Consider the following 19203-nt stretch of genomic DNA (forward strand, 5'->3'; position numbering starts at 1 on the left):
TACTTCTTGCAGAAGGGGTCAATTCCTCCCCACCTCCCCAAACCTTTGGATTTTTTTAATTTTGAAAAAAAAAAAAAAAGGATATTTCTAAAAGATCCTTAGAAACTTCCCGTCACTAGATTAAAGGGACAGACATGAACTCAGCATTAAGTGTAAGCAACACCCAGGTAACTGTGCTCACCCTGCATCCTACAGACACCCTGGAAGGTGTGTGCGGTAGTCCTCTTTACCCAGGAGGACCTGAAGTCAAGAAACCTCAAGGAGGTTGCGGTCTGTCACACAGCAGAACCCAGGTCTGGCTGATGGCCAGCCCCTGTATGTTCCTTTAATGTGCTCGCCACCTCCAAGCAGTGCTTGTTTAGTCCTTGGATTAATGATACAGAAGTCATAACTTTCATGGTTGTTGCTCTTGTGGTCACTAAGCCGTGTCTGACTATTTGCAGCGCCATGGACTGCATCATGACAGGCTTCCCTGTCCTTCACCAGCTCCTGGAGCCTGCTCAAACTCATGTCCATTGAGTCACTGATGCCATCCAACCATCTCATCCTCTGTCACCCCCGTCTCCTCCTGCCCTCAATCTTTCCCAGCATCAGGGTCTTTTCCAGTGAGCTAGCTCTTTGCATCAGGTGGCCCCAGCATTGGAGTTTCAACATTAGTCCTCCCGGTGAATATTCACAGTAACTGTCATGATAAATTACATTAAATCTCATAGTAAGTTCGTTCTTTTCCTTGAATGAATGTTTAATAATCAGTGTCCCTCACCATCCTCAGTTCCTCCAGCAGTCTTGCATCTAGAGTTATTTAGCAAAGGAACTTGGCAGGTGGGTGAGTTTGGGAGGAGGTAAGGACAGCAAAAGCCACAAAAGTGTTGGAAATTTGAGATTGGCTATCACAGGGCAGATACAGTATACTCCTGCAGGCTTCAGTGAAACTAAATAGTTGTCTGTATTAACCAGCAGAGCAGCACTCAGAGGTCAAACACTGATAGAAACTCTGTGTATGTGTCTGTCTGTCTGTCTGTCTGTTGGGGTGTGTGTGTCCATCCAGCTCCCATAGCACCCTGCACGAGTGCTATATCAGCATGAATGGACCCTTTTGGTAGTGGTTGTTTTCCACTCTTGATTGTGAATATCTTGGTCAGTGATCTTTTTATCAATATTTTTCTTTTTTTTTTTTTAACTGAAAAGCAATTTTTATTCACAAAGTGTTCTTTGTTTTTAAAAGGATTTACTGTAATTTATTTTTTTTCTCTGTTTATTTGCATTTATTTTTTCTTTTTTTTTTTCCAATTTTATTTATTTATTTTTTTCAAGTTGAACAGACTAAATTTCTTTAAACAAACTTACTTATACTCCAGAGTCCTTTAAAAACTTAATAGCATTTATACATTGAAGGTATTTGATTTTCTTGTAACTAGCACTTCAAATGCAACACGCATTTGAAGCAACAAGCATTTGACCCAACAAGTAAAACTTTCTACAGTTCATAACTTTTATAAATAAAATAAATTAAATGTACAGTGAATAAGTTCTCTGAAATATTTCAATATTTCTGCAGGTTTAGTAACATCGTAAAATACATTTCAACTAAAATTCACAAATCTAAAAACCTGTTAGGCATTTTTAGGCGTTTTAAGTTGGAAATGAAGACCAATGTTACATCGTAATATGCCAATTACAAATAGTACTTCAAATAGCAAATACTACAGTTTGTCCCAAACTTTAAAAACTATTCATGAACTCAACACTGAACTATTGATGGCTATGAGAATTGTTTCCTAGCCTTTTTGAAAATTTCAACCCATTTACGTTTAAGGTAATTATTGATAAGTACGATCCCGTAGCCATTTTCTTTATTGCTTTGGGTTCAAGTTTATACACTCTTTCTGTGTATCCTGTCTATAGAAGATCCTTTAGCATTTGTTGGAGAGCTGGTTTGGTGATGCTGAATTCCCTCAGCTTTTGCTTGTCTGTAAAGCTTTTGATTTCTCCTTCATATTTGAATGAGATCCTTGCTGGGTATAGTAATCTGGGCTGTAGGGTATTTTCTTTCATCACTTTAAGTATGTCTTGCCACTCCCTTCTGGCCTGAAGAGTTTCTGTTGAAAGATCAGCTGTTATCCTTATGGGAATCCCCTTATGTGTTATTTGCTGCTTTTCCCTTGCTGCTTTTAATATTTGTTCTTTGTGTTTGATCTTTGTTAATTTGATTAATATGTGTCTTGGAGTATTTCGCCTTGGGTTTATCCTGTTGGGGACTCTCTGGGTTTCTTGGACTTGGGTGATTATTTCTTTCCCCATTTTAGGGAAGTTTTCAACTAGTATCTCCTCAAGTATTCTCTCATGGTCTTTCTTTTTGTCTTCTTCTTCTGGGACTCCTATGATTCGAATGTTGGAGCGTTTAACATTGTCCCAGAGGTCTCTAATATTGTCCTCATTTCTTTTAATTCATTTTTCTTTTTTCCTCTCTGTTTCATTTATTTCTACAATTCTATCTTCTAGTTCGCTTATCCTGTCTTCTGCCTCTGTTATTCTACTGTTTGTTCCCTCCAGAGTGTTTCTGATCTCATCTATTGCATTATTCATTGTATATTGACTCTTTTTTATTTCTTCTAAGTCCTTATTAAATCTTTCTTCCATCTTCTCAATCCTTTTCTCCAGGTTATTTATCTGTAACTCCATTTTGCTTTCAAGATTTTGAATCATTTTCACCATCAAAATTTGAAATTCTTTATCAGGTAAATTCCCTATATCTTCTTCTTTTGTTTGTGTTGGTGGGCAATTATCTTGTTCCTTTACTTGCTGGGTATTTCTCTGCCTCTTCATCTTGCTTATATTGCTTTGCTTGGGGTGGCCTTTCCCTCTTCTTGCAGTTTGTGGAGTTCTCTTTATTACGTAGTTTCTTCGCTGTGTGTGGGGTTGGACGGGTGACTTGTCCGGGTTCCCTGGTTAGGGAAGCATGTGTCGGTGTTCTGGTGGGTGGAGCTGGATTTCTTCTCTCACCTTTAGAAGACAATGGGCTGCTTTTCTGGGAGCCTGATGTCCTCTGCCAGTATTCAGAAGTTGTTTTGTGGACTTTACTCCGCGTTCAAATGTTCTTTTGATGAATTTGTGGGGGAGAAAGTGGTCTTGCCATCTTATCCCTCCGCCATCTTGTTCCTTCCTCCCCAGAACACTGGATTCTTATATTCCACTTGGTCGTGGAGTATCTCTTCCCAGCTGCTCCAGCAAGGCGCAGCCGCTGTACCTTACCTTGGACGAGGGGTATCTCCTCAAGGCCGCGCCTCCTGCTTTGAATGTAGATCAGTTCCTCTCGGCCCTTCGGTGCCCAAGCAGCCACCGCCTCCTGAACGTGGTACAGCTCCTCTCAGCCACCGCCCTAACCCTGGGCGCGGGGTAGCTCATCTCAGCCACGATTCTACATGTGGTCGGTTGCGTGGGAGCCGGGCGTCTCCCACGCCTGCGCCGCCGGAGCCGGGCGTCTCCATCAATATTTTTCTTAAGGGACAAAACAATAGATTTCATTTGAGTCATTTTTCTATCCCTTGTATATCACTATTATTGGAATGCTGTCATACAGTCTATTTAACATCTTAACTGGAAGGTATGTGTATGTACACACACACACACACACCCTGAACTGCCTTTTCCCCTGCAATGATAGAAAATACAGCTCTGTGTAGATAAGAGAATTGTAGTGTGGAAAGAACAATACTTAGGATGTAGACTCCAGTTCCCTGCCGTCCTGCCACTTTAGAACTTTGTTACTTTGTCGGGGTGAGTAAACCAAAGTGAGCCGGTAAAACCAGAATTCTATTGCATATAGTCAGTTGACCAGGCTCATCTGAAGGATTCCTCACAGACTTTCCAGCTCTCTGAGCTGTATCTTCATTTGTGCTATCACAAACTTGAAAAGAAAGGTGAAGAGTGGTCAGTAAGGTTGAAAGAGAGGGGATGCTGTTTCTAGATAAGCTCGCCGACCTAACCTGCCCTGTGTCACGGGGGTTGTGTAACATGGAGCCCGTTAAGCAGACTGTTCAGAGAACAGAATGCATTTGATCTCCTGCAAGGCAAGGGACACGGGAGATGAGGGTTAAGTCCCTGGGTTGGGGAGATCCCCTGGAGGAGGAAACCCACTCCAGGATTTTTGCCTGGGAAATCCCATGGACAGAGGAGACTGGCGGGCTACAGCCCAAAGGGTTGCAAAGAGTCAGACACAACCGAGCAACTAAGCACAAGCGCTTCTAGCACCTGCATGCTGTATGCCCTCAGTGAGGTTACTTCACCTCTCTGTGTGCCTCAGTTTCCTCATGCAAGGGGGGACAATAACAGTGCCTAACATACAGGGTTATTGTGAGCATTAAATCAGTGGATACACATAAGAACCTAAAACCTCTCTAGCACATAAACACTCAATAGATATAAGCTCTTATTGTTATGAAACTAAAGGAAGAGAACCCAGAAGTTATATGGTTTGGTGAGATACTGATCACATTTCCTTCTCCTCTGCCTTTTTCTGATCCCACTTTGCTCCCCTCCCAATACACCCCTGCCTATTTCTCTTTCTCTCAACTTAAGAATTTTCAGTGAAAACATTTAGAAGAACAGAAGAGATTGTGCCAGTTGGAGGGCAGGAAGTGTTTTGATAATCAGGTGTACCTTTCAGCTAAAGTGGCTGCCTCCAACAGTAATGGGCTGTATGGCAACAGAAAGCTTGTTTCCTAAGAAATGGGTTTAACTTTTCGATTGACTCAGTGATAAAATAGGACAGCTGGCCTCGGATATCTAAAAGATGAACACCCTGGGCCTGTCACCGTCCTTTTAGGAGAGATGTTCACTCTGAAGGCCCTCTTGTCTTACTTCATCAGTATTCTGCTTTTGTTGCTGTATTTTGTACAGGTCATTCTCAAGAAAGCATAATGAAAATCCAAATCTAAGAGGAGAGTTATCCCTCAGGCCGTCAGTGCCTGCCACGCGTCTCTCCCTAGTCCCCGGTCCTCACCCTTCCTTACCAAGGCCCCACTGACCTCAAAGGGCCCTTCTTGCCAGGCCATAAAGTTCGTCTGAGCCAGAGCACTGGGATTCCAGCCAAAGCTGAATGAAGGTGCAAAATGTCTGACTAAAAAAAGCTCGAACACGTGGCCTTGGGTATCGCAGATAAATTTGTTGGAGAAATGGTTTATAAATAACATGAAAAGGGAAGAGGGTCAACCTATTGAGTTGCTGTCTGATCTTTGAGGGACACCTTTTCTAATACTGAACCCCAAAGTGATAACACACTGGAAAAAAATGGGCTTCCTGAGTAAATTGACTCCACACAGGCTCCTTTTTTTCTTATCAAGATGTTTGTAAGTTTGCAGTAAGCATTTTAAAAGAGTGTTGCTTTTATTTGGAATACACTGAAAAACATGGATATCATTTCAAAACAAATGAAAACAAAAGCAAGAAACAAACCCCAGGAAGGCGACATGCTCTTCTGAGCATGGTCTAAGGCTGGGAGGCTGCAGAAACTGAAATGTTTAAGGCTCTTACTAAAATGGTCTCCTCCTCCTCCAAATTAAGCATCGTCACAGGAGGACAGATGGACTCAGGACCAAAGGAATGAGGGGAAAAGATCAGTAACTTGGGAAAGTTTTCTTTTTCTCTGCCCCTTTCTGTTTTTGGTTTTGTTTTCCCTTGTCAAAGCCAGAAGGGATCTGAATTCTGCTCCAAAACTCCCAAGACCAGAGGGTCAGGGTGAGCCACTCAGCGGCTGGAAGCTGTGATCTTATCACTAGTCTGACCCCTCCCCCTTCCTCCCTGGGAACCTTGTGCAAACACAACTGCCTGGTCTTCCTGTTTAGTGGCAAAGGTTTTGCTCCCTTCTCTTTTTATTTAGGAATGTGAACTTTGGGGGATATGTTCTGCTGCTTTTTTTTTTTTTTAAGAAACAGATTTGTTCCCATAAATCCATTCCCTGGCACAGGAAGACCACAGCTAATTAAAGAACAAGATGAGATGCTTAGACAAATGGGGCCACATGCCTTTCCCTGGGGCTGGACCGTGTTCTCTGTCCACCGTCACCTCTTCCTCCCACCCTTCCCCACCTCCGTCACCACCATACCTTGTGGTTATATGTCTACCCCTGACTGTGAGTTTTATCTCCCAGGAGCGTAACCCACTGGCTCAGGGACAATCTTCTAAGATATGAATGCACTTGTCTTCTCTCTTTGCATGGATATCTGTCTTTGCCAGAGAGGACTGAGTTAGAGAGAGTAAGGTTTTCAGTGTTCAAGTGTGTATTGTTTAAAATCATGATAATTTGGTGTCTGCTTTGAATCTCATTTTTTAAATCAAAATGATGCTTGGAGTCAGATCCTACTGATGCAGCTTCCAAGGAGTCAGGGAAGTTTGAGCACAGGCTTTGCCAGTGAGATGTCAGGCAGTGATGCAGGCTGTTAAAGGGGTACTTTTGCAAGAGAATTGCAAACTGGGAACTTGACCTTTTCTCCAAATAATTTTGGAGAATTTTAGTTCATTTCAGTCCGTTAGTTGAATCTAATGAGATCTGTTAGATTGGAAACCCTGTCCTTCTTTTCCCTCCAGAACAGAATTACCAATTATTTTTCATCTATGGACTTGATAAATCCATATGCATGTCCCCACTTTGTGGGAGCTCTTCTACCAAAGCCTTTATAGCAAAACCAAATTCAAAACCTTGCAACCTGCCCTTGAAGATCATGACCCAGGCTGTTTAGAATTCTGTAATTCACTTCTTGGGTCATTTGTTTAACCATCTATGAATTCATTTATAATTATTCAGAAAACAGGAATAGCTTTTACCTACAGCATGTCATGAGAGACTATGTCCCTTGCCTCACTGAAATTGAGAAACATTTGATGAACAACACTCTTCTAAACAGCCAGATAATCCTTTCATGAAGGGAAATGAAGTGCATTTCCAATAATGATTTGTTCTTAATGAATCCATGCTGGTTCCAAGTGACCCATGGTTTCCTTTCTGGATAATCAGAAACCAACAATTCATTCTAGCATGTTTCTGGGGATTGAAGCTAAAGGTATAGATTAAGAATGTGCCCTTTTAACTTATTCAAGCTTTTTTTTTTCCCTCTGAAGATCCTCAGAAATGAACTCATCATTAGCTTTGGGATTATGCTTATTGTTCATTGGCTTTAGACTTCAGTTTTATTAACTTCGTTTATTTGGTACACTCCAGTCTTCATGTTACTACCCTTCGCTGAGAAAAGGAAAATTCTATAAAAGTTTCCCTTTGCTCTCTTCCTTTCTGAGTTATCTGTTCTTATTGTTTTCATAGTAGTTTATAGTTTTGTGAGAAGAGACTAAATATCTCAATTTAGAGCTTTACCTTATAAGTGTAAAAGTTCTAAACTATCAATTATTGCATCAGCTTTTTAAAAAAATGGTCTATAGTCTCCCTGTCTCTCTTTCTCTGTGTGTATACACATATATATGTATTATATATATATATATACACACACATAGATATACACACATATATGTGTACTTGTATACTTCTTTTAATATTAATTTCACTCTTTCAGTGCATCCTGACTATTTTAAGGTCATTTGTACTACCTATGAGAGGACTAAGAGTCTACCTATGCATGAGGTATAATTTAAGGTGGAGATGAGGCCTTTGAATTATTATTCCTGGAATAGGTAACAAGTCCACAAATTATAATCTAAACATAGCAAATTATCAGATTTGTACCAATACTTGGCAAGATGCCATGAAACCCAAGATCATTAAGTTCAGGTAGAGAGGGATAGTGGTGAGAAATTCAGAGTCAGCCAGAGGTGAATGGCTCTGGGCCCCTAGAGGTCAGCAGGAGGTCAATGGCAAGTTGGGAGAGGGAAAGGCAGCAGTAACTTATTATTTCACTCATTCATTTGTCAGTGTTTATTGAGAGCCTGCTGCATGCCTGGCATCATCCCAGTTTCCCTGAGAAGGGTGAGGGAAGCACACAAAGAGGTGAGAATAAATGAGAAACAATTATTCTCTGCCTTCAATTACAGCTGGTTATGCTTTACACCTGACCTGCCTCTTGAGAAACCTGTATGCAGGTCAGGAAGCAACAGTTAGAACTGGACATGGAACAACAGACTGGTTCCAAATAGGAAAAGGTGTACGTCAAGGTTGTATATTGTCACCTTGCTTATTTAACTTATATGCAGAGTACATCATGAGGAACGCTGGGCTGGAAGAAGCACAAGCTGGAATCAAGATTGCTGGGAGAAATATCAATAACCTCAGATATGCAGATGACACTACCCTTATGGCAGAAAGTGAAGAGGAACTCAAAAGCCTCTTGATGAAAGTGAAAGAGGAGAGTGAAAAGGTTGGCTTGAAGCTCAACATTCAGAAAACAAAGATCAAGTTATTAAAAAGCAGAGACATTACTTTGCCAACCAAGGTCCGTCTAGTCAAGGCAATGGTTTTTCCCGTGGTCGTGTATGGATGTGAGAGTTGGACTGTGAAGAAAGCCGATCGCCGAAGAATCGATGCTTTTGAACTGTGGTGTTGGAGAAGACTCTTGAGAGTCCCTTATACTGCAAGGAGATCCAACCAGTCCATTCTAAAGGAGATCAATCCTGGGTGTTCATTGGAATGACTGATGCTAAAGCTGAAACTGCAATACTTTGGCCACCTCACGCGACGAGTTGACTCACTGGAAAAGACTCTGATGCTGGGAAAGGTTGGGGGCGGGAGGAGAAGGGGACGACGGAGAATGAGATGGCTGGATGGCATCACCGACTCTGTGGACATGAGTTTGAGTGGGCTCCGGGAGTTGGTGATGGACAGGGAGGCCTGGCGTGCTGTGATTCATGGGGTCGTGGAGAGTCGGACATGACTGAGCGACTGATCTGATCTGATCTGATCTGATGCTTTTCTGAACACACAGCCAAGCACTTAAAGTGATAAGCCGTAGACAACTTCTATTTTAACACCTAATGCTTCAAAATAATAAAAAAGAAAGATCCCCAAAGAGTCTGTCACCATTTAAAAAGCTTAAGATTAGAGTCCGAAAGGAAGGAGAGATGTTTCTGTGAGGAAAGTTTCTAAAACTAGAGTTTTCTGCTCAGCTACTAAATATGATGCTTTTTCATTGTTTTCCTTCCTTTGCATGTTTTATAGTGTGGGGGAGACTGCTGTGTTGGCAGTGCGATAGAGATGTGATCAGGGAAATGGAAACACAAATTCAATATTCGAGGCCTTCTGTCCCCCTGAAAGCAACCACAGAGCATCAGATTTTGCCACATATTCAGATTGCAAACCAGCAACAGAATGCCAAGAAGTTTTCTGTTAAAACCAATTATCCCTGGGTTTTGCTACTTAAACTCTGCTGTGGGAAACGCAACTATACACCAGCATTAAAAGTAGGTAATCTTGATATTAAGAAGGAGTGTTGCTCATAACAGTAAGTACATGCATTGACATTCCACCCACTGACTTCTCATGGGTTTATAGGATCAGAAACCCCGTATGTGTGCCTAGAACTGGCAAGACTTTTCTCAAGGAGTATGGGAGTGAAACGACTCCTTGCCTGCCCCATTGGATTTCCTTAGACAGCTGTGTGTGTGTTGCAGAGACCATGGCAGATTTCCGTGCTGTAAGCCTAGCAACTTGTTTTTCAGTAAGCACAGTAAAATCTGAGTGGAAGAGAACTCCCCTTTGGCCACCCACCTCACAAGCTCTAAAAGGGAACTCTGTGTGGATGCATTCCGCATTAGGCAAATGTACAGTTCTGCAATCAAAATGAGAAACACTTGGCCTGAAGCATCCACATTAGCTATAGCTTCCAGCCCTGATTTGAAAGAATAGAGAACCTTGCAAGTTTAAGGGAATTGGCAAGCAAGAAAACAGCTGTAACGCCGTCAGAGGTTGTCTATAGGAGCTGTGCAAGCTGTTGACAGCACTTGGGATGCCCAGAAACAGAGCAGACCTTCCGAGTTAGGTCAAAGGAGTGGCAGCAACTCCGGTCAGGAAGTGAACTTTTGACCCCATTGGAGGCAGATTGCTCTCATGGACCGTGTTCTGCTGTTTCCTAGACTAGTTTTCTCCTCCAGAACCAGCGGGTAGGATCTTCGGCTTTTGAATTGTTTCCCTCTCATCACCACTAGATGTACTTGTGGCTGCAGCTGAAGGGAGGGAGGATGGGCCTTGAGAACTGTTACTTCCCACCATCCTCCAGTGTCCGCCATCTTCCCCCGGGTGAGAAACCATGTCAAGACCATTGCAAAATCTCAGATGTGCTCACCAGGGAGAACTGTGCAGTTGGTAAGGTTGTTTCAGCATGTAAATCTTCCACAGCTCTCTCTCTCTGAGACCCCACCTCTCTCTTGTTTCCTACCCACCACACCCACCCCCCGCCCCCACCACACTTTGCCTGCCGCCAGAGCATCCCTCTGCATTCCTAACAGGCCCACCCTCCCAAAAGAGCTCTAGACTTTGGAACTTCCACCTAAAAACCTATTTACATGTGCCCCAAACTGATGGCCCATGAAAAAATCATAAAATAATTTATGCCATGTTTTCTTAAAGATACATAGTTCAGTTATGTCTTTGAAAGCATCTTTACTTCTTTGCCAGAGTTTATTGAAAATCAGTGAAAATTAAAGAGGTATTGTATTGACTACTAGTTTATTTCAGGTTGTTAAACCAAGTCTCCAATTAACCTGAAAATATCCCTTGATATCCTTACCTGTAGATTTGTTAAACTTCAGAAAACTTCTGTTAACCAAATAATATGAAGTAATGCCCTGGTGGCTCAGAGGTTAAAGCGTCTGCCTCCATTGAGGGAGACCCGGGTTCGATCCCTGGGTCGGGAAGATCCCCTGGAGAAGGAAACGGTAACCCACTCCAGTATTCTTGCCTGGAGAATCCCATGGACGGAGAAGCCTGGTAGGCTACAGTCCATGGGGTCTCATAGAGTCGGACACGACTGAGCGACGGAACGGAACAGAACAGAATGCCAGGTAGACGAATTGATAAAGAGAGATAGCTTAGTCTGTTTAGTTAGAAAAGGGCAATACTTGCCCTCTGTTTTTGCTGTTTTAGTCACTCAATCATGTCTGACTCTCTGCACCCCCATGAACTATAGCCCGCCAGGCTCCTCTGTCCATGAAATTCTCCAGGCAGGAATACTGGAGTGGGGAACCATTCCCTTCTCCAGGAGATCTTCCTGACCCAGGGATCAAACCTGGGTCTCCTGTATTGGCAAGCAGATTCTTTACCACTGAACCACCTAGGAAGCCCAGTTGCCCTCTAGAAGCCAACAATCCCAAAGAAAATTATTTCGAAGATTCTCCATGAAGACAAAGCAGTTTCCAAGTGGAAAATCTGGGCTCTACCCTTACAGTTCTGTTATAAACATATAGTTTAGAAGCAGAGAATGATGGAGACATCATTCTTGTGAAAATGCTGTTTAATTATCCAAACACTGTTTATTGTTGCAAAGCAGTAGATACTGTCAAGACATTTTTAGAAATTAATATTGAACTTAAATTTTCAGCTGTGTGATTTCATGTCATTTCCTTGGATGTGAAATGCCTGGTGCCAGGTGCCATATCTCATCAGTCTACATAGCATCTAGCAATGTGCTTTGTGTAAAATTTATTTAATGAACTGATACAGTTTGGGGTTTTGTTTTATTTTGCTTTTTAATTTTTATTAGAGTATAGTTGATTTACAATGTTGTGTTAGTTTCTGCTGTACAGCAAAGTAAATCAGTTATACAGGTTCATGTATCCATTCTTTTTCAGATTCTTTTCTCATATAAGTCATTACCAATTACTGAATAGAATTCCCTTTGCTACACAGTGAAAGTCTCTCAGTAGTGTCCAACTCCTGCAACCCCATGGAGTACACAGTCCAAGGAATTCTCCAGGTCAGAATACTGGAGTGGGTAGCCTTTCCCTTCTCCAGAGGATCTTCTCAACCCAGGGATCAAACCTAGGTCTTCCGCATTGCAGGAGAATTCTTTACCAACTGAGCCACAAGGGAAGCCCAAGAATACTGGAGTGAGTAGCCTATTCCTTCTCTAGCGGATCTTCCCAACTCAGGAGTTGAACCAGGGTCTTCTGCATTTCAGGCAGATTCTTTACCAACTGAGCTATCAGGGAAGCCCTTGCTGTATAGTAGGTTATTATTATTTATTTCACATACAGTGTTCTTGCCTTGAGAATCCCAGGGACAGGGGAGCCTGGTGGGCTGCCGTCTATGGGGTCGCACAGAGTCCAACACAACCGATAGCAGCAACAGCAGCAGCAGTGTGCATATGTCAATCCCAATCTCCTAATTTATCCCTCCCCCAGTTCCCCCTTGCTAAACATTTGTTTCCTACTTCTGTGACTCTCTTTCTGTTTTGTTTAATAAGTTCATTTGTACCATTTTCTAGATTCCACGTATATGTGATATTGTATATTTGTCTTTCTCTAGCTTCACTCAGTATGACAATCTCTGTTTTCCTTAGGATGCAGGGTTAAGCCAAGGGAAGCTGTCTCTTAGCTCTTGCGTATCAACATTGATGTCAAAGTAACTATTTTTGCATAAACAAATGGATTCAACTGATTTGGTGAACATTCTATATCTATATGGATATATATATATATGGGGCCTTGCCTATATTCAAGGTGCCGAGCACTGGGCAGCTGAAGAAGTCTGAGGCACTGTTACTTCAGTCATTCTGCCCTAATTGAATCCTGGACTTGATCTTGGTAGAGCTACTTCCTAAGGAGGCCACCTGTGCTTAAGGACCACCAAAGGAGCAGCCCTGCTGAGGGTATTTCTGAAGGCCAGGAGCTGGACTGCATTGCCTGGGCCTGGAATTTAAAGAGGCCCTGAGAGAGGTCACACACATTTTCCACTTGTGGGGGAATTCCCTTTGCTGGAAATAGAAGGTGATTTCAGAGACCTGATCCAATCCTCGCTTCCTCTTCTGAGTTGAGTAGACTGATAACCATTCTTGAGGCTCTGGAACAGCGACAGATTTTCTTACTTGGGAGTTTAGCTGCTGGTTTCTGAAGCAGAGTTTTGAAACTTAAGAATGGGAAGGGCATGAGGCAATAAAGAGAAGCCTAGACCAAGGGATCATTTATCTAGGCTAGCTTTGCTCAGTTTCTAAAATAAATAAGAAGGTAGAGAATGAAAGGCTAAGAGGCCAATCAAGAGAAAATTCATACACACACACACACACACAGAACTGGGGCTGCTGCTGCTCAGTCGCATCAGTCGTGTCCAACTCTGTTCGACCCCATAGACAGCAGCCCACCAGGCTCCCCCATCCCTGGGATTCTCCAGGCAAGAACACTGGAGTGGGTTGCCGTTTCCTTCTCCAGAACTAGGGTTAGCTAAACCCAAATAAGGAAGAAATGGGTGAGAGCACAAAGAAGAATCATTGCATTGCAGTGAGCTTTTGTCACCTAGTTGTTGTTCAATAGCTGAGTTGTGTCTGACTCTTTGAGACCCTGTGGACTATAGCACGCCAGGCTTCCCTGTCCTTCACCACCTCCTGGAGCTTGCTCAAAGTCATGTCTATTGAGTCAGTGATACCATCCAACCATCTCATCCTCTGTCACCCCATTCTCCTGCCTTCAATCTTTCCCAGCATCAGGGTCTTCTCCAATGAGTCAGCTCTTTAGGTGGTTAAAGTGTTAGAGCTTCAGCTTCAGCATCAGTCTTTCCGATGAATATTCAGGGTTAATTTCCTTTAGGATTGACTGGTTTGCTCTCGTTGTAGTCCAAGGGACTCTCAGATCTTCTCCAGCATTTTGAAATCTCCACATTTCAAAAGCATCAGTTCTTCAGCGCTAAGCCTTCTTTATGGTCCAACTCTCACATCCATACGTGACTACTGGAAAAAGCATAGTTTTAACTATATGGACCTTTGTTAGCAAAGTAATATCTCTGCTTTTTTAGTATGCTGTCTAGGTCTGTCACAGCTTTTCTTCCAAGGAAAAAGTGTCTTTTAATTTCATGGCTGCAGTCACTATCTGCAGTGATTTTAGAGCCGAAGAAAATTAAGTCTGAATAGAATTCACTATTACTGACTTCTCACGAGGTCTGCTTGATTGATCACCACGTACAGAGCCTACCATGGTATTTAGCCCAGAGTAGGTGCCTCATAAATGTTCTTAGATGAATGAAATGGGTCCCTGCCTCCAAGGAAAATGAATCAGGTAAATAAATAGATAAAGTGAAATATGTTTAAATCGCTCTGAAAGGGTCTAATAAATAAAGAAAAATAGGATTCTCAGCACAAAGACTGGAGCTGAAGTCCTGGGGGAGCAGAGACAGCAGCAGAAGCAGATGTGTAATTCCTGGATTGCCATTTCACATTCCAGGGAAGCACATAAACCTTCTTGCAGGGCCCTTGGACTGTGGGATCTTTAAGTCACCTGATGAGCAAAGTATTAGCTCCTCCCCTGGTGTGATCAGGAGCCAGGGTACAGTAGACATATATGTCAGAACCTTGGCTCCAGCCTAATCCTGCCAGCTTAGTGTTTGTGGTTGCAGGGAGCATTGGCCTCTCTCCTGGCATGATCAAGTGTCTGAGTTCCAGACCTTTAGGATGAATAGAATTGACTGCCATAAACATTGGGTAAGAACTGTTGCAGAGCTTTGCAGGAAGCCAATTCCTTTTCTTGGAGGCCTTCTTGTAGGAAGATCAGTCTTGAGAAAATGAGTCCTTAACTCTCAGTTCACCAACATGATTGAAAGTGCAGCCCTTAAGCATTGTGCTCTACACCGCCAGTGACCTGTTCACTCCAACTTGTAAGACTTGGGAGGCTGATCAGCAACATAGCCATGGGACACTATGGAGGATGGTTAGAAAAGGGTGACCACTCCAGCCTGTTGGTTGGGTTCCATTAAGGTGGATTGGCAAGGACTGTGTGCAGTGCAGTGCTATTAAATGTTGAGCAACTGCTTTTGGTGATAGGGAGAAGGGAAGCAGTGAACTACAGTATTTGCTGATTTCTGTGGTGTAAATACCACCCCCCTCATGGCCAATTTCAAGCTACCAGGGTAACAGAAAGTAGCATTGGGAAGAAAGGCACAGTAGTCTACTGTTATGTAGTATTTCCACCAGACAGATTCAATAGACATAAATAACCTCAAGATCACAGAGAGTAATGAAATGTAATGAAATAATTGTGAAGTGATGAGGTTTGTCTTGATTACAAATATAATCAATATAATATAATGCATTTTTAATATAATGCATTTAATTTTAAGGTGATATCATTTAATTTTCAATAATGCCTATGTTTAATAACTAGCTCACACAATTCCTAAAAATGTGACCACCAACTCACCCCCATGAACTGGTAAAAGCTGATTCCAGCACTCCACTCGGTGAGAACAATCTGAAAGAAGTACTTTGTTCTGCCAGGAAGGGTGCCAACACTGGTTGGCACAGGAAAGGTGGCTCCAGTGCTGGATCAGGGAAAGAATAATAACTAGGCCTTGCACCGTTGCTCCCGGGTCTCTTCCAATGGCCCAGGAAACATTCTGAAGGAAGAGTGGATTGTCTTGAATTACTTACTTAGCTTCAGGTCCTGGTATCCATGGTTGACAGTCAGTTTCAATTATGGGTACTGGATGGTGCAGTTTTATACGTTTGCTGGGAGGCCCTGAGAGCAGAGTGATGATGTTAGGAGATATTGGAATGATTGCTCTGCCCCCCTGCCATATCCACTGCATGCATGCTCAGTCATGTCTGGCTCTTTGTGACCCCATGGACTGTAACCCACCAGGCTCCTCTGTCCATTGAATTTTCCAGGCAAGAATCCTGGAGTGGGTTGCCATGCCCTCCTGCAGGGGATCCTCCCAACCTAAGGATCGAATCCACATCTCCAGTGTCACCTGCATTAGCAGGCAAGTTCTTCACCAGGGAGCCACCTAGGAAGTCCTGCCATGTCCAGTACTAAGTGGGAAACCCAGTGACACATTCACTGAGGACTCCACCAAGAAATTCAAAACAACCTGAGTAACAGGTTTTTCCTGAGGGATTTGAGTATTAGATAGACAGAATGCAGAAATAAAGGAGAAATCAGTATAGCTCTGAAATGGGTCAGAGAAACGTGAAGAAAGGAATATTTGAATTGTCTTTCATGGTGACTAGAGAAGACTGATCACGGAAGTCGGAGGGAAAGATGGTAGAGTGGGTATTCTTGGCAGAGGAAACTAGGCACACAAAGGGTAGGAATACGAAGCCTAATAGAATGTTTCTGTATTGCCCAGGTGCCTACATGGGTACCTGGACAGGGAGCTGCTGTGGTCTGAATGTTTGTGTGCCCCCCAAATTCAAATGCAAATATATTCTAATAAGTTCAAATATGTTGACATTCAAATCCCCAAGGCGATGGTAGTAGGGCATGGGCCTTTAAGGGTGGTGAAGTCATGAAGCAGAACAGTTGGAACTATAAGAGGCCCCAGAGTGCTCTCACCCAGCGAGCAAGAAGAGATAAGAGTGGGGAGGGGTTCAGGACCAGGTTGTCAGGGGCATTTTTCTGTCTTGCTGAAGAGTTCAAAATGTTTTCCTTTTAGTAATAGGATGACTTTAGAATAAGCAGGGAACTGAAAAGAATCAGATTTGTGATGGGAGGGGGTTATTTTTAGTATAATTTTTGTTTTTATGTTGAAATATAGTTTACTTACAATGTTGTATTAGTGTGAAGGGTACAGCAAAGTGATTCAATATACGTACGTTTTTGGAAGAAGTCTGGGAACACCCTTGGGAGTACCACCCATTACTCGGGGATCCTGGTTGAAATTTCCCCAGTCAACAGCAGGATCCTCCATCACCCACCTCCCAGAATATTGGAAATAAAAGCAAAAATAAACAAATGGGACCTAATTAAAATTAAAAGCTTCTGCACAGCAAAGGAAACTATAAGCAAGGTGAAAAGACAGCCTTCAGAATGGGAGAAAATAATAGCAAATGAAGCAACTGACAAAGAGTTAATCTCAAAAATGTACAAGCAGCTCATGCAGCTCAATTCCAGAAAAATAAGCGACCCAATCAAAAAATGGGCCAAAGAACTAAACAGACATTTCTCCAAAGAAGACATACAGATGGCTAACAAACACATGAAAAGATGCTCAACATCACTCATTATCAGAGAAATGCAAATCAAAACCACAATGAGATACCATTTCACACCAGTCAGAATGGCTGCTATCCAAAAGTCTACAAGCAATAAATGCTGGAGAGGGTGTGGAGAAAAGGGAATCCTCTTACACTATTGGTGGGAATGCAAACTAGTACAGCCACTATGGAGAACAGTGTGGAGATTCCTCAAAAAACTGGAAATAGAACTGCCATACGACCCAGCAATCCCACTCCTGGGCATACACACCGAGGAAACCAGAATTGAAAGAGACACATGTACCCCAATGTTCATTGCAGCACTGTTTATAATAGCGAGGACACGGAAGCAACCTAGATGTCCATCTGCAGACGAATGGATAAGAAAGCTTTGGTACATATACACAATGGAGTATTACTCAGCCATTAAAAAGAATGCATTTGAATCAGTTCTAATGAGGTGGATGAAACTGGAGCCTATTATACAGAGTGAAGTAAGCCAGAAAGAAAAACACCAACACAGTATACTAACGCATATATATGGAATTTAGAAAGATGGTAACGATGACCCTGTATATGAGACAGCAAAAGAGACACAGATGTATAGAACAGTCTTTTGGACTCTGTGGGAGAGGGCGAGGGTGGATGATTTGGGAGAATGGCATTGAAACATGTATATTATCGTATATGAAACGAATCGCCAGTCCAGGTTCGATGCATGATACAGGATGCTTGGGGCTGGTGCACTGGGATGACCCAGAGGGATGGGATGGGGAGGGAGGTGGGAAGGGGGTTCAAGATGGGGAACACATGTACACCCGGGACAGATTCATGTCGATGTATGGCAAAACCAATACAATATTGTAAAGTAACTAGCCTCCAATTAAAATTTAAAAATTAAAAATTTTTTAAAAATTAAAAAAACGAAAATGGGCAAAGCTTTTGAACAGACATTCCTCTGAAAAAGATGTATGAGTGGTCAGTATGTACATTGACAGCTTGTTCAACATCACTCATCAGTTCAGTTCAGTCGCTCAGTCGTGTCCGACTCTTTGCGACCCCATGAATCACAGCACGCCAGGCCTCCCTGTCCATCACCAACTCCCGGACTTCACTCAAACTCATGTCCACAGAGTCGGTGATGCCATCCAGCCATCTCACTCTCTGTCATCCCCTTCTTCTCCCGCCCCCAATCCCTCCCAGCATCAGACTCTTTTCCAGTGAGTCAACTCGTCGCATGAGGTGGCCAAAGTATTGGAGTTTCACCTTTAGCATCAGTCCTTCCAATGAACACCCAGGATTGATCTCCTTTAGAATGGACTGGTTGGATCTCCTTGCAGTCCAAGGGACTCTCAAGAGTCTGCAAATCAAAACTACAATGAGGGATTTCCTCCATGATCCAGTGGTTTAAGATCCACCTGCCAATGCAGGGGACATGGGTTCAATCCCTGGTCAGGGAACTAAGGTCCCACATACCGTAGGGGAACTAAGCCCACATTCCTCAAAATACAGAGCCCACACACTCTGGAGCCCACGCACTCTGGAGCCCACGTGCCGCAACTAGAAGGCTGAGTGCCACAAGGGATGATCCCATGTGCCATAACTAAGAGCCAGTGCAGCCACAACTGAACACTATTTTTAAAAGACTTTTAAAACATCTATAATGAGATACTACTTCACACCCATTCAGTTCAGTTCAGTTCAGTCGCTCAGTCGTGTCTGACTCTTTGCGATCCCATGAACCACAGCATGCCAGGCCTCCCTGTCCATCACCAACTCCTGGAGTTCACTCAAACTCATGTCCATCGAGTCGGTGATGCCATCCAGCCACCTCATTCTCTGTCATCCCCGTCTCCTCCTACCCCCAATCGCTCCCAGCATCAGAGTCTTTTCCAGTGAGTCAACTCGTCACATGAGGTGGCCAAAATATTGGAGTTTCAGCTTTAGCATCAGTCCTTCCAATGAACACCCAGGATTGATCTCCCTTAGAATGGACTGGTTGGATCTTCTTGCAGTCCAAGGGACTCTCAAGAGTCTTCTCCAGCACCACAGTTCAAAAGCATCAATTCTTTGGCACTCAGCTTTCTTCACA

At 43.0% G+C, this 19203-nt stretch overlaps 1 protein-coding gene across 6 annotated transcripts in view; it reads left to right on the top strand.

The window, feature by feature from the left end:
• The window catches only part of GHR (growth hormone receptor), a 333700-nt gene that overhangs the window by 174180 nt on the left and 140317 nt on the right, over positions 1-19203 (top strand). Inside the window, exon 1 of one of the 6 annotated variants that reach the window (XM_055422110.2) lies at positions 8444-10300. The exons of the other annotated variants lie outside the window; for them this stretch is intronic. Coding sequence (XP_055278085.1) covers positions 10144-10300 — 157 coding nt within the window. The 5' untranslated portion in view covers positions 8444-10143. Of the gene's footprint in view, positions 1-8443; positions 10301-19203 lie in introns of those variants that run through there. 6 annotated transcript variants of the gene reach the window in all.

Source organism: Moschus berezovskii, chromosome 18, assembly GCF_049115385.1.
Source record: "Moschus berezovskii isolate FMDL1 chromosome 18, NW_MosBer_1.0, whole genome shotgun sequence".
Lineage (NCBI taxonomy): Eukaryota > Metazoa > Chordata > Mammalia > Artiodactyla > Moschidae > Moschus > Moschus berezovskii.